Raw genomic sequence first — 16,270 nt, forward strand, 5'->3', positions numbered from 1 at the left:
TATATATATAACTTATGTATCAGTGAAAGAAAAATGTTAAAAAAGAAAAGAAGGAATAAGATCTAATGCTTGGATATCTTTAAAATACTGGTTTTATAGTGTTTAGTACATCTCTTTATATTCATTCGATCAGGTGATCTATTTATATATATCTCAGACATGTTCGGCAACAGAAAACAATTATGAAAACTGACCGAGGGCACTACTGCAATCCAAGTTACGGACTGTCAGCTAATCGAGTACAACAGCTGGCCGACTGTCCTTATTTTTAAATATAAATTTTCAAAGATATGACAAAAAAAATGAACAAAAAATGTTTGTTAAAAAAAAACGAATATTAGTAATAATTTAAATTAGTATGATTTTAAAATGTCCTAAATTTGTTTCCAGAGTAAACATATAGAAATATTCATGATTTTATTTATTTTACTTACCTATGTATGGAACATATTCTAATGTTAAATAATTTTGTAATTTTTCAATAGTTCAAAATTTTCATTTCGAATTTTCGATAGAAATCAGGTCCCATATGACCGAATTATCAATGGCGTAGGTCGATTCTCGCAGTAGAAATAGGTCTTTACCCTTCACAAATTCCCTATACCTATCCGAGATCTCCCTTATTCTAATTTTGACACTTACCGGATCATTGAATAGTATCTGGTCACACATTCTGAAGCTCTCCACAGTTTTCTAATCTGGGTTATTCAGTTGTATTGCAAGCTCAACCGGTTGTTACTGTCTAGCTGCAGTAGATAACAACTCATGTTATGTATTTTTACGAATCAGGACAAAGTTTCCTTTAAAACGTGATGTCCCAGAGGAATGGGTGCCACTTCTAGTCTTACCATAAAGTGTAGGGTATCAGTATTTGCTTGTAGTAACTCCCTTGTATATTTTCTAATTCCTCTATGTCTTTCGAGGGCCAAATAGGTAGTATACAAATAGCGTTAAGAGGATAAAACTCAACATAATTGACTCATAAAGCTTCTGCATGCATCCAAAGAGATTATTTAATTTCTATCTGATATACTCAAACAGTTATTAATTTTCCATAAATTCTAGCAGTCTTTGCCTTTAAAAAATCCTTAACTACTTGTGTTCTTTCCTATTATCTCCAATTTTGATCATGGTTGTCTAGTTTATGGAGGACTCACTGATGAACTTGAAGGAAAAGAAAAGCTTCATGGACTGCTTTATATTATTATTTATTTTTTTAATTAAATAAATGACCGTCAAAGTTCGTCATCAAATCCTATATAGTCAAAATTCAGATAATCGTACATATGTATATTACGGTACTATACTCCATTGCTCGGCTCTCTGTGTCAAGGGATATTTTTCCCCATCTTCGTTTCCTTCAAATCAAGTCCTTCTAAGGCCATTGTTATACTCTGCATGGATCTTCCCTCGAGGATTTTATCATAAATTCTAAAATATGAACATAAAATTTAATTCTACAAGTAGAGAAGAAAATAAAATGTCGGGTGCATATGTCCCCAATTTTTTTTGCAGATTGCTCTCGTTAACGTTTTCGCATTTTTTTTTTAATTTTGAAAAGTATAGGAGAATCGTTGTTTTGAAATTTTTTATTTTATTATTTCCGGAGATGGAAATAACAAATATGAATTTAATTCCTGTCAAGACTAAAATATTTTAACAAAATTATAATGAAGCCGTAATGTAATCGGCAAAGATCGGGTAGTCTCGGTTTTTCAGTTAGAATCGGATGTTTCCATTTTCCCCCTTAATTCATTCATGAAATTTGTATTTATTTATTTTTATTGCTAACATTGCTTATTTTTATTGCTAACATTGAAAAACTTTTTTTTTTTCAAATAAACAAAGTTTCAATTTTCTTTATCTTCTGTTTGTCTATTTTCATTTAAAACTAAGCTTCTTCTATAGGAGTACATTATTTATTTTTGGGATTCCCAAGTATACGCATATTTATATTATATTATACTAAATTACAAAGGCCTTAAATTATCTTACTTTTCGATCCCAATATTTCCATGGTTCTTTCCTATTTCAATCCCTGAAAAATAATAAACTTTCTCATATCACAAACTCCTTACGTTACCTCGGTTCCTTGTGTACCTCTACCTACACCTTGAACACCAGACCCTACCAATCAATATTTGAACTCTATCAAATAAAACTGCTACTATTGACAGATCATATCTTGTTCTTCATATCTGGAATTCCTTAAATCAACCTCAATCTTCCGATGAAATTTTAAATTTATAAATACGCCATCTGATGATTTTAGAAATAGAACTGCTTTATGTAAGCATTTATTTATGTTCACGGCATTGTTTCTTGGGAAAATTTGCCACAGAAAATTATTATTTATATTAGATTATTTTTGAAAAATCCAAAAATAATTCCTTAACTCTGAAACCTAATCAACGTATTCGATCATCCAAATCGTTTATGTCTCTATATTTCATTAGAAAATGGATTTTATAATTTTTAATCCTAAAAGTTAAGATTAAAGATAACTTAAATTACCATTTCATTAAACGAATGATATAGTTTCAGCAAGAAAAGAGCATATTCATCCTATAAATTCCTATTTAGAGATGTACGGACCAGTTAACAAAAGCGAGAAAACGAATCAAGAGAATTATTCGTCCACACCATCGACAAATGAAACGGAAATTCAAGGTGAGTAAAAATATTTCATTACAATGATTATTAAATTATATCACAATGAACTCGATCAAAATAATAAAAATAATTAACCATATCATTTTCTATTAAATGATTTTTGTTCACTAATTGACTCACGTTTCCATGAGTACACCGAGCATATTAAACTAAATCCTGTGTTTTATAAAAGTTGATAATTGTATTAAGATTATATATATATATATATATATATAAGTTATGAAGAGTCAGAACTACAACTTAAAAAAAAAAAGGAAAATAGAGAGGAAAAACACTAAATGACACACATAAGCTCGACTAAGATACTGATTTATTCTCCTGTATGATCCTCTATATATACATTCTGGCTTGTTTAAATGGGGAGTTTAGGTATTAAGACTCATAATACCTATGCTCTGTTTATAACTCCCCCCTGCCAGTTTACAAACAATACATACTAAACTACAACAAAAAGTAAAAATAAAAGACCGTTCTATATGTTACAAAATAAAATAAAAAAACTAGATACACACACTTTGACAAACTTAATCTAACATTTTGCTATTTACACAATTTTGTATGTACATATTAAGACTATTTACATTTGTCTTCCACTCACACTTTTTCTTATTTACACTCCGATACTACAAAACAACTACAAAAAAAAAAAAACGCAAATCTGTATACCTGAGCTTAGGGAGGAGGCACCCCAAGTGTCTCCGGAGTTGTTATAGCTGGGAACCTTAATTGTTCTACGTGAATCGTCCGCCTCTTTCTCGGTTCTTGTATACTCTCAATGCTTATCACGTTATGTTCCCTAATGGTTATCACCCAGAATGGCTCCTCACAGAGCTGAGATTCCTTGCTCCTCTTGGACCCTAAACGGCGGTACACGACCGACCCAATTCGAATGTCTCCCATCACATCCCGAAGGTTTAAATTCTGTCGTTCCACTCGCCGACGTTTCTCCCTCTCTATTCGCCCTCTCGCTTTATACCGCTTCCCAAACACGTATGGTCGAAAGTGCTCCACCCCCCACACAATCCCTAATAATTCGCGCTCTAAGGCACTATAACGCGATTCCGCGTCCGTCAATTTTCTGCTCCCGTATGCCATTGGGCGTTCTCCCTTCTCGCTATCTTGCGAAAGCACCACCCCCAACGCGTATTCGCTGGCATCCGGCGTGAATGTGAACTGTTTGCTGAAGTATGGGAACGCCTGTACCGGTTTTCGCTGCAACCTTTCCACGCACCGTTTGATGTTACTCTCCATGGCCGGCGTTATCACTATACGGCTACCCTTTTTCAGGAGATTGTTAAGAGGGACCAAATGCTCCGCCATCTCCGGCACAAAACGTCGGTAATAATTAAGGGCCCCCAACAACCGCCTGACCCCTTTTACATCCCTGGGGACTGCCATTCTTTGTAGAGCCTCCACTTTGTACGCATCGGGTTTAACCCCATCCTTCGAGATGAAGTGCCCCAGAAAATCGATCTACTCCTGGACGATTTTTCCCGAGACAATTTGAGTCCGAATTGGTGAATTCTGTTGAATACGGTCTCCAAATGTGCTGACTTACTAAAAACTAGTAAATCATCCATGTACACTTGGCACATGGACTCATCTATACGCCTAAGAAATTCGTCCATAAGTCTCTGAAAAGTGATGGGGCGTTCCTCAGTCCAAACGGCATTCGCGTAAACTCGTAGTGGCCCCGTTCGAACGTGAATGCTGTTTTCGGTTGGTCTCTTGGATGCATCCTTATTTGATGATACCCAGCCTTGAGATCTAGAGAGCTAAATATCGTCGATCCACCCAACCTATCCAGTATATCATCCAACCGGGTAATAGGGTACCGCTCATCCACCGTATTCTCGTTCAATTTTCGGTAGTCGATGACTACTTGGTACTTCTCCTTTTGCTCCCCCGCGACTGCTTTCTTTTTTACGGCCCATAACGGGCTATTATAGGGCGAAGTGCTATTAACAATAATGCCTTGTTCCATTAAGTTCTCAATCTCCTCCCGTATATGCTCACGTAGTGCCTGTGGATATCAACGTTCCTTTACATAGGTTACCTCCTCCCGCTTCAACTCTATTTCATGCACCGTCTCCCCCGTCGCTGATAACACCTCCCCTTCTTTAAAGAAGATATCCTCAAACTCCTGCATGATGCCCTCCCTCCAATTTCCTTCCTTACTAATTGCCCCCACCCGTACGTTACCATCCTTTCCCAGTTCTTGATACGGAAATGTGTAACCTCCTATTTTGATATCCCACCGTCCTGCCGTATTTTTAACTCTCGCGCCCGCTGTACCCAACAGATCACATCCTATAATTGCCTTATATTCCCGAGGCATTTCTTTGAACACATGTACCGTAATTGAACCGGTTAACCCCCACCGACTCAACCCCATACTTGCCTCCCTTTCGACGCTACAGGGCCCACCCAGGGTGACTAATCTACAATTACATACCTTCACCTGGGGTGTCTCCTCTCCTCCTCTCAGCCTGTCTAACGCTCCTCTGCACACGATGGTGTTTGAACTCCCGGTGTCGATAAAGCATCTCACTCCTCCCATGCAGATGATAGGCAGACCGCCACGCTTTCCTTCGACGCTGCAGCTCACCAACACGCGGCCGCCTCTCCACTGGTACGCACCTCAGATTTCTTCTTCTTTCCTTCCTTCATCCTCCGCCCGCCTTTCTCCTCTTCTCACCTTTTCGAACCTTTTCTCAACTCCTTCCAACTCCGTTTCCGATGTTTCGGACGTTTCGGCCGACTCTGTTTCCGACTCGTACGCTCTCCTTAGGATTTTTCTTCTCCCCATTCTCTGAGCGTTCACCTCCATTGGTTCGCCCTGGTTCATATTTCTCCACCTGAATATATACGGACAATGCCTCGCCATATGTCCTTCATTTCCGCACTCATAGCATTTTGTACGAGGGCACTGCGCCACCAGCTGTCCAGTCCTGCCACAACCATGGCATCTCCGGTCCTCTCTCCTTCCGCTACCTTTCGGCTTGCCACCCTGGTTCGGTCGCTTTTCTCCGGTCCCACTTCTTCCCCTTCCGATCTCTCGGAACTCTCTCCTGCTCCATGAGCTTGGTGCAGCTTTCGGTCGACTATACGCGACCCTTGTCCAGCCGGTCTCTTCAACTCCCGTCCTAGATTCTTCCTCCCTTGCGCTGGCGTCCATCATTTCTTGGGCACAATCCACAAAACTGCGCTCTCTGGGCAAGCGTTTCCCTGTCTCCCTGGCCAACTGCACTTTTAAGATGGTGGACAGCAATCCCATGATATCTTGCACCTCCGCTATGCTCCTCGTCTCCCTCATCTTATCCGTAATTTGTTTGAAACGGGCGAGGAGGACTCCAGCGAACTGCCCGTTGCTTTATCTCGACTTCTTCTCTTCCCGGAACATTGGGAAAATGTCCTCTTCAGGTGTCCATCTGCCTCCACCAAACGCCTTTTTCAATCTCTCTTTCACCAGGTTCCATGGCCTTTCCTGATCGGCCTGGATATGATTCAGTATGTTTCTTTTTATTCGGGAAATCACTGCCGCCCTTAAAGAACTCGCATCTGCCCTGCTCAGCAGGTTTTCCCCTTCTTTCGCCGCTATCCGTGCTATCAGGTGATTTCCTCCTTTAATAAAATAATTTACCTCACCAACCTCTATAAGTCTAAAACAGCACTCCTCAATTCCTTCGCTGTCCCAGTACGAACCTTGATCCATTCCAGGGTGGTCGCATGTGCCAAGGTCGTTGTTGGTAGTGGCGGAAGTCCCTGCTCTTGTGATTCCACCATTGTCGCTGCCTGAGTATTTTCGGGTACTGTCAGAACCGCTGCTCTCAGAATATTCTCCATAAAATTTCAGCCTAAGCTAAAACGAGAATAACCAAAAAAGAGAGCGAGAGAAAAAAAACAATTCTGTTACTGCCTTCGTATTACACGGTCTGAGCTTCCCGGGTTTCGGCACCAGTTATGAAGAGTCAGAACTACAACTTAAAAAAAAAGGAAAATAGGGACACTAAATGACACACATAAGGTCGACTAAGATACTGATTTATTCTCCTGTATAATCCTCTATAAATACATTCTGGCTTGTTTACACGGGGAGTTTAGGTATTAAGACTCATAATACCTATGCTCTGTTTTTAACTTATATATATTTATATATAAGTTATCTTTTACTCAAGTGAAACTAAAAATAATAGGAGAGAAAGGAGTGCGAAATGAAACGCTTGAAGTGCTCTCAAAGACTGATCTGTTTGCGGAGTCTGTCCGTCTATATATATATATATATATACAATCGGTCATCTGTTCTCGATCAGCTGATATGGACCTGTCAGTTGACAGTCCGTAACTTCTATATATACTTTTAAATGGAACATGATTAATCTGGATTAGTAAAATATATTTGTGAAACCATTAATGATATTTATGAAATATTATTGTTAAACATAAATTATTCAATGTATTATATTCTAAGTCACTAATCTGTTCCATTATTCATTATTTTTGTAGGAGATTTTTTATTAGCCGGATCAAACAAAAATGGAACTACAAAGAAAGAACCTGGAATTGTAAAACATTGTCCTGTTAAAAGAAAACATAACAAAGTCAACGAACGTAAAGGTAAGTACACTGTTTACTTAATAAATATGTGTGTGAAAATTTTTTTTTTTTGTTGCACAATTCTTTACGTCTCCGGTCATTGATGTAAATGTTTTAGGAAATAATAAAAAATAAATAATAAAACGTCATACGGTGTGGTACTTAATAATTTTTTTTTTTTTAGAATTAGTAGAAGCTAATTAAACATAATATTTTATATTAAGTACTTTTTATACCTAACGCGTTCTCGAGACTTTAATCACCTAAAACGATTATGTTTATGGTAAATTGAGTTCAGAAACGATTTTGTTCTATACTGTTTTTTTTTTCGATTTTCCGAACCTCTTATAAGCAAGGAGTCATAAAACGTAACAATCATTAGTTAATAAAACCTACACTAAACCTCATCGAAAACGAATATAAATACATACAGCTTTTTTTTCTTAATACAATTTACAAATCTATGATTTTTAAAAAATTCCTTATAGTTTTATCGATAATCTATTCTATTAACGATAAGTTAAATCATCGTTGGATTAAACAAACTTTATAATTTCAGTTCATACGCACAAAAATTTATTCATTCAGTATCCACCTAAAGCTAAGTATAATAGGCCCCATGGGGGTTAGTTAATTAAATAATAATATCATATTATAGAGCACTGAGCTCTTAAAATATTAAAACGATCACCTACATTAAAATAAAACCTTATCTCCTATCTTTCGCTAATGGATAATATTCGAATAACTTAGTTCACAAACGGATGCTGGTCCATTTTTATTTCAAATGAGCTCGACAATATTTCCCTCAATTGTTTTTAATCCCTATAAAACACTTGAGCTCTCTTGTTAAAACAAGTAATTATGAACCAGTAAATAAATGCGTAAAAACGTGTACTTTCTCAAAAAACGGCCATCTCAACAAGTCATTGCAGAGTTTTACGGAAATTGTTTTTCCTTTACCACACTTGATGATGGTGTTAGGATTAGGTATTTTAGATTTAAATTAAACGGTGCAGTATCGATAGTTATACCCATGATGAAGTATAGAGGATTGCATTTTAGCTGACAATGAAAAATAAATCTGAATTTAGGAAAATTAGTTGAAAAACATACTAGTCATTATACTATATCCCATGTCACCTATACTATTTCACTAATAATTATTTATGTTTCACAGATATAAAAGAAGATGAAACTACACTGCCTCTGTTTATGAAAGTGTCAGAAAAACGCCGTGAGTACAATGACGTCATTAAAATAGCTTTTAATTAGTATCGTAAATTTTAATGATACGTTACATCTTAATTTAAATGCATCTTAACTGAGATTCGTTTCCTTAAAAGCATTATAATATAACGAATAAATAAAAAAAATATTTATCCGTGCCGACATTTCGACCTGATTTTCAGGTCTCAATCAGCACTAAAAAACAAAAAGAGATAACAACCACCTTTCAGAGAAATATAAAAATATTAGAAATAATTTTTTGTGTTTCTCTTAATGATTGTTGTTATCTCTTTTTGTTTTATAGCCCTGATGAAGAACTGGAAATCAGGTCGAAACGTCGGCACGGATAAATAATTTTTTGTTTATTTGTGTTATTTTATTTATTTATTTATTTTTTTTTCTGGCCGCACCCCCTGACTATCTTCTCCACTTATTTATCTACGGTCTACTATCCACACCTCATTATATTACATTGGGTATGTACAAATCTGTATATTACATGTGTAACCTGAATACATATAAACTGCTGAACGTATAGTTGTTCAAAAAATAGAAGAACTCAAATTGAATAATTGATGTTTTTATTCTTTTGCATTTTTCCCATTCGTCTTTTTAAATGCACGACTATCTATATCGCATACAGTACGGTACATACATTTCCTCCTAAATAAAAACATACATAAAACCCTCACCTGAGCCTCGAGAAGCAAGTTCAGTTCAGTCAATATCTTAGTAGGACCTCTAACCTTTCGACAAATATTGCTGAGGAGAGGTCAAACCTGGACTATGTATGTAACTTAATCAATCCTTTCAATTCAGGAAAATCTCTTTTTCAAATTTTTAGTCAAATATAGGTAAAAAAAATATGACAAAGATAACTTGATTTCAGATAAGGAGAAGTTTAGTCTCTTTGGAAAATCAAGAGGACTCCATAGGGAAAAACTACCTACCCGGACGCTTTCACCATGGATGCGCAACTGCACAAAGAGAAGAAAACGTAAGTATAAATTCTTTTATTCCAATAGCTGTTTAGTAATAGAATTTATACTTAATATTAATACTATATACTAAATTGAAACACAAAAAAGGAGTGTAGGGGGCGACTGTATTATAATACCCTGTACTCCGATTCATGTTAATGCCTCGCAACTGTTCCTAAAAACCAGTATATAATTCACTAGGCTTCGCAAAGCCTACCAGTCTTTAAGAAGATCGATTTGTAAAATAATAATAACTGTTCCACAATTTCTTATAACACATTTATTAATCTAACACTGTATTCGAAGTCACTAATTATTTTCTTTTTTGTTTTTCACAGTGTACCGACTCTTAAAGAAATTCTGTCCACATAAACCTCTGGCCGCAGATTGTAATGAACAATTATTTTTCCTTCGTAAGTCATTTGCGCATCTAATATTATCTTAGAGAACTTACTCTTATCTTAGATTGATCTGCATTTCATTGAAAGTAAAAAAAAAAAACATTTATTTTCCCACAAATATATATTTGTAGTATTTCAGTCTTATTCCAAGGAAGGTTGGATAAAAAACTTGATCCAATAATACACGCTTATTTGTTGTTGCTAAACAAAGATATATTTAAAGACAAATGAAATCAAGGTATTTCAACTTGAGTTTTGGTAACTTTAATGAACACTATGTATAGTTGCCAGCTAAAATTGATGACTCTGTGTATCATAGTTGGGAAGGATAAACATTGTGGCAATGTTATTTTTTGTTTAGTTTATTTATTTAATACCAGATCAGCCTGGTGTGCCTTACATGATTGATATAACAGTTACATTTTTTCTTTAAAAATTGATAATGGGGTGAGGGGAGGGGTGTATAGTCTCGTACAAAGGACACCCCTAACAATATAAAACGCTGTATATAAAAAAAATAATAAGATAAAATAAATAGATAAAAATAATAATTCTTTAATTAATATAAACATAAGGACATTCGTAGACCTAACAAAAAAAAAAACAGACGAAAAGAAAAAAGGACGAACAGAAAAAATTAAATAAATAAATAAAATTGAAGTAAAGTCTATAATTGATAAATATAAACTTTATAACAGACTGTCCTGCAGCACCCTGGGCTTCAGTCTTCAGGTGGAGGTTAGGTTTCCCAAGTTGTAGGTCACTGCTCCTTTAACTGTCAATAATTGGAATTGGAAGTGGAACTTTATGAACTGTTCTTTGATGTAATCCTCTATTGACTCCATTTGCAATTCCCGATGCAATTAGCAATTTCTTACAAATCAAGGGGCATCCACACCCTTTTTCAAATTAACTTGTTTCTTTTAACCATTAGAAGGCAAGAGTTTATTTTGTTAGGTCTTCGAATGTTGTTATTTTTTGTTATTAATTTTACTTTTCTCTTTTACTAAGAAGCATTATTTTTATCTATTTATTTTATGTTATTTTCATTTGATTATAACATTTTATATAGTTAGGGGTGTCTTTTGTACGAGACTACGCCCACCCCCCCCCCATTATCAATTGTTAAATAAATGCAACGGTTATATCAATCATGTAAGGCCCACCATGCCGATCTCGTATAAAATAAATAAAATAAAAAAAAGGGGCATCCTCTGCGATTCTTAGAACTTTATTTTGGAAAAGATTGTATCTTTTTTCCTTTTCATAAAGGATGTCGCTCCTCACACTTCAAAGCCGTACAGCAACGAAGTTACAAAAATTTATTTTTTATTCGGATCCCATATCTTTAAAACCTAAACCCCAATAACACTGTTTACGTTGAATAGTTCTCGAGATTTTTTTCAAAGTTTTTCAAATAGCAACATTTTTTTTTTTTTCAAATTACAAATAATCAATATTACGTGAATTTATTTTGGTAAATATCATGAAATATGCTACCATTACGAACGACGTACAGACTAGCTTGAGTAGGAGTTCCAAAAATTAATTTGAAAAATGTTGATTCCTGTTTGTGATAAATGTAGCTTTTTGAGAAAGAGTATCTCCAGAATTATTTTACGTAATTAAACTCTATTAGAGCTCATATTTTAAAATTTTACTCTACTATAACTATTTATTATTGACTACCCTCGGACTACTATGTCATCAAAACAGTTATGCAAGACTTTGAGAAGAGTAATAACTTACTAGATCTAAACTTACTATGCAGCGAGGCAGCTCACTGGCAAACTAGATCGTTCATATTCATGATAAATGCTATTCATGAAATATTATTTATATTACACATTCTCATAAATTTCTGCAAATATGAACATGTATTACTTTTACTAACAATTAAGTTATAGTACAGAAATGCACTGATCTAGCATTTTATTATGATAAAATCATAATATTAATACAAAAAAAAAAAAACACCTCTCGACGTTCACTTTTCGGATTTAAATGAAGGAAAGTTCCTTCGTATTGTGTAATTGAAGTCAATAAGTAATTTCTAGACTTTCAAACAGCTCTAGAATTCTTCTGAAAGAGAATATTAAAAGTTCCTGTCAATCTACTCTGACATCAACTCAATTATAATTCTATAACTATCAAATAAATCGACCTATAATAATTAATATTATTATTGAATGAATAATTTAATAAAATAAACTATAGTATAAATTACATAACATATTGCTTAAAAATATTTTTCTAATTTGTTTTCCCAATTTATATGAAAAATACACATTTTTTTTTTTATTTTGCTATATGGGCAACATTGATGGAGATCATACTTGAACGTGTATTGGCATAAAAACATTCAATGAGGTACGAACCAACTCAAGGCAAAAGTAAACTTAAATTGGGCCGCGAGAAGGAAAATGGCTTAGGAGTCTTTTTTTATGGCATAGGAAAAAAAATATTTTTTTAAAAACTATCTCTTCTAAATAAGGGAAGAGTAAATTCAATAATTTTTGGTTCTCTCGATAGTCAAATGAGGACATGAACATATCTCGTTATAATAATTTTTGGAGAAATTCTGAAAAGCTGTTTATTTATATTTTCAAATTTGTCACCTCGAATTTTTAGGAAGTAAAAAAAGCTTTATCATGTCTTATTTAACGACTTCACTCCCTTCAAAACGAACCGTACAAAAAATAGAATAAAAAAAAAATTGTATCTAAATTCTCTAGTTATTCTTGTTAAAGTTAATCTAGTGTTAGCTAATAATGTATGATTTTCAAGTTCTGAGAATAAAATAAAAAAGAAAAATTCTTTGAATTTTATTATCCTTTCGAAAAGCATTAGGTGAAGTCACAAATCAACCCTGAAAAAATAATAAAACAACTTAATCACCTAAATTAGTACTTAAATGACCCAATTGGTACTTACATCTATTAAGTTGACGATCAGCAATACATTACATTTTATTGCTTTATTGCATATATAGTCTGTGCTAAAATTGGCAAATTTATGCAGCCATGCAATTATCGTTCATCCTCATAACTTACTGACTTCCTAATTTAAAAGAGGTAAGTAGGGACTTTCAACCTGCATTTGACACTGTCATATGGCATTTATATTTAATTTGTAAAAGAATAAACAATAATTTATACAATCAATCTAGTTCTTCCTTAGTGCTACTCCGTAGTGCTTTTTAAGAGTTGCTGCCGTTGTTCACGGTCACTCACCATGTTCCAAGCTTGGTGAAGGTTTTTACCTTTCTTTTTGCATGAACCGTCGACGTAATCCATGTACAATATTCTTGGTTTGCCTTGAGATCTTCTTCCTAGTTCTTTAATTCCTTCGTTTCCGATGCAATCCCTTCTAGTTCTACCCATTATCCTTCTGAGAACTCATTTCTGCAACATATATGCAGCCTACTTTTCCGCTTATATGTTAATACCCAGCTTTCAGCTCCATGTAGGAGTATACAATATATCGTGAATGTTAAAAAGATTCCATTAATATTAATACATATAACTGAATTACACAGAATTAAAAATTAAAAAAAAAACTAGAGTGTTTTATCATTAATTTCCTCATTTTTTAAAGTTTATATCAGGCATAACTGCGTAGGGAATAGCGTTTGAATTAGCATGCATGGCTTGAACATACATGATGAGTGGTCCATCAAAAGTTGACATATCAGTTTTGGAAAGTTATTACTAAAAATTATTATGAGAGTATTTCATGCAGACAGGTTAAATTTTTGACTATTTGACCTAGGGAAAATACAAGAAAGAAAAAAGCACTTAATTAAAAATTTTGTGCTTGCCAACTGCATAGGGTTGCCTCATGCACAGCATACTTAACATTAGTCATGAACAATTTGTTTGAAACTTATTGATATAAACAGTCCCAGCATAAAATAATAAATAGTCGCGATATCATTTTTTTTTTTTAATAATATGCTAAAATGATTGAGGATTTTATTTTTTCCCTTACATATTTTCATTTCCTTTTTTCTAACTTTTTATCGCTCTTAATATATTACCCATTATTTTAATTTCAAAATTAAAAATTCTCTCTTACCTTAACATGATTTTTTTTTAACAAACATGAAACACCAGTATGATCAAAGGTATAAAAAATAGATATACATTTTAAATATATTGAACAAATATATATACATAAAACTCAACATGGTTGTCCACAGTTATATTTCAGTAAGATTTGAAATAACACTATAATACAAGCATACAAAAAATTAATAAATACATTATGCTAAAAGTAATAATTATAAGAAGATACTAATAATAAGAAAGAAAGATTAATTACTATACAAATAAAAATATAAATGCAATAAACATATAAATAATAATAAATATAGAAGTAATAAATATATGTAAAAAAAATTAAATAGTTTAAACGTAAATTCCTTGGAATCACAAATATAACTAAACTCACATTTGTACCACATAATCTGAACTTTTTTTTTTTGGTAGAATTTTAATTTGTCATAATAAGTTTGTTTTTCAGAAATCAATATATTAACTGTTAATAGAAAACCTCTCGCATTTATTTAGGCGTAAATCTTCATTTATCTTGAAGAAATATTAAAAGAGGGGGTTTCGACCGTTTTTCGATTCCGGTCTAGGCGGGTTGGTTTTTATTTCGTGGCGTCCCGGCATAGTGATAACTTGACATTCCCACTCTAGTTAGAATAGGGTGGTGACCTTTAGAATAATCCCTTCCCCTCCGTATTCCAGACCTTGCCAGAAAGGGGATAAACAAAAAAAAATGTTGTGTTAGTGTTACAGTTATAAGTGGCAAACCACATCAATTTTTCAGTAGAGTAGTTTTGAGGAAATCTGCGATTCTTATTTAATGCTTTATAACTTTCATATTGTATTGTATTATTGGTAAATATTAATTGCGGTGTTAGACAAGCTAAAACAATAAAAAGTTTTAAAGAGAAAAAAATGAACATTTTGTGCAAGATTCCATGTATAAAAGTTTGTTGCTTTTCACATTTACTTGCTTCTAACCAAATAAAATAAACAATGGTGTACTATAGAGCTATAGGTATCTTGTGAATAATATATAATTATTGTGGGAGTAGGGTGGTTCTGTAGCAAGGCATTGTGCTAATAATTCGAGGACCCTGGGTTTGAATTCGGCATTGACAAATAATTATTTGTTCTATTATTGTAGCTGTAAGTAACCCTGTGGGTTAGGTAGCATTCCGGGGTCCACCTACTCCATAAAATTTCTTTGCCTTTTTACATTGTATCTTTATAAAGCAAGACTCTGATTGAAATATTGAATGAAGTATGGTCATAATACATTTCTTCTGAAAAAAAAATCTATTGTATCGGCAAATGAAATTTTATACAAATCATTCCACCTGATGTAAACTTTATCTTAGAGCTTAAGTTTATTTTATATCTGTATTTAATATCGATATCAGAGTCTTGCTTTATAAAAATACAATGTAAAAAGGCAAAGCAAAATTAACAAAAGGCAAAAAGTAAAACCAGAAAAGGGATTTATGGTTTTTTTTTTGTGACTAATCAAAATGTTGAACCTAAAAATAAGGGCCGTATATAATGAAGAATAATTTAAAATAAGTATTAAGAAAATCCATTCTCATAATCAATTATTTGTATTATTTGAAAAAAGAAAAAGTTTAAACATAAATTCCTTGGAATCACAAATATAACTATGCTCATATTTGTACCACATAAGATTATACAAATTGGTATGCAAGAGAGTTTGAGGCCATCGCTTTCTTTTCTGTAACTCTGTCGTGTTTGTTATTCAAAATAAGAATGTTAGTTATATGTCACTATAAAATGTCTTTTACAGCTTTGAATCTAAAATTTAAGGATAGGTTAACAATAAGTTTTATTATGCATTTAAAAAAATGATATAATTTCAGCAAAATCATCCACATTACACCCGATTGATGCCTTCCTTGAAAAATACGGTAGCAAGAAACGCAGAAAACATAAGAAGAAGAAGAACTACCGCAAAAAGGGAAAATACTGTTCCAGTGGAGAATGGAAGGAAAACCAAGGTTGGTGATAATAATTTATTACAATAACTACTTATAATTTACGCTTAAATGAAACTGAACCAAAGATTTGCATTATATAATTGAGTTAATCATAATTGCAATGCAATTATTTTTATTTATACTCTGTTCTATTGTATATTATATTATATTATAGTTATATTTATGTTATATTCCAAATCACTAAACCTGTTTCATTATGTTTTTGCAGGAAATTTTTTATTTAACAGAGGTTATGAAATATACCCAGAAAATAGAGGCCTATACAACAACACAGAGTTCAAACTCCTAGACAACATATATCGAGGTAAGTACACTGTTCACTAAAT

The 16,270-nt window shown here is 33.4% G+C and overlaps 1 protein-coding gene across 1 annotated transcript in view; it reads left to right on the forward strand.

Moving 5' to 3' along the window:
* The window catches only part of LOC106680897 (uncharacterized), a gene marked incomplete at its 5' end in the record, with an annotated part of 137,323 nt that overhangs the window by 3,715 nt on the left and 117,338 nt on the right, over positions 1 to 16,270 (forward strand). The window contains 7 exon segments of the mRNA XM_067045897.1: positions 2,539 to 2,670; positions 7,180 to 7,290; positions 8,450 to 8,506; positions 9,389 to 9,496; positions 9,818 to 9,892; positions 15,807 to 15,944; positions 16,153 to 16,248. Of these exon segments, the coding sequence (XP_066901998.1) occupies positions 2,539 to 2,670; positions 7,180 to 7,290; positions 8,450 to 8,506; positions 9,389 to 9,496; positions 9,818 to 9,892; positions 15,807 to 15,944; positions 16,153 to 16,248 (717 nt within the window).

Source organism: Halyomorpha halys, unplaced genomic scaffold (assembly GCF_000696795.3).
Source record: "Halyomorpha halys isolate HHAL.00 unplaced genomic scaffold, Hhal_1.1 Scaffold298.1, whole genome shotgun sequence".
NCBI lineage: Eukaryota > Metazoa > Arthropoda > Insecta > Hemiptera > Pentatomidae > Halyomorpha > Halyomorpha halys.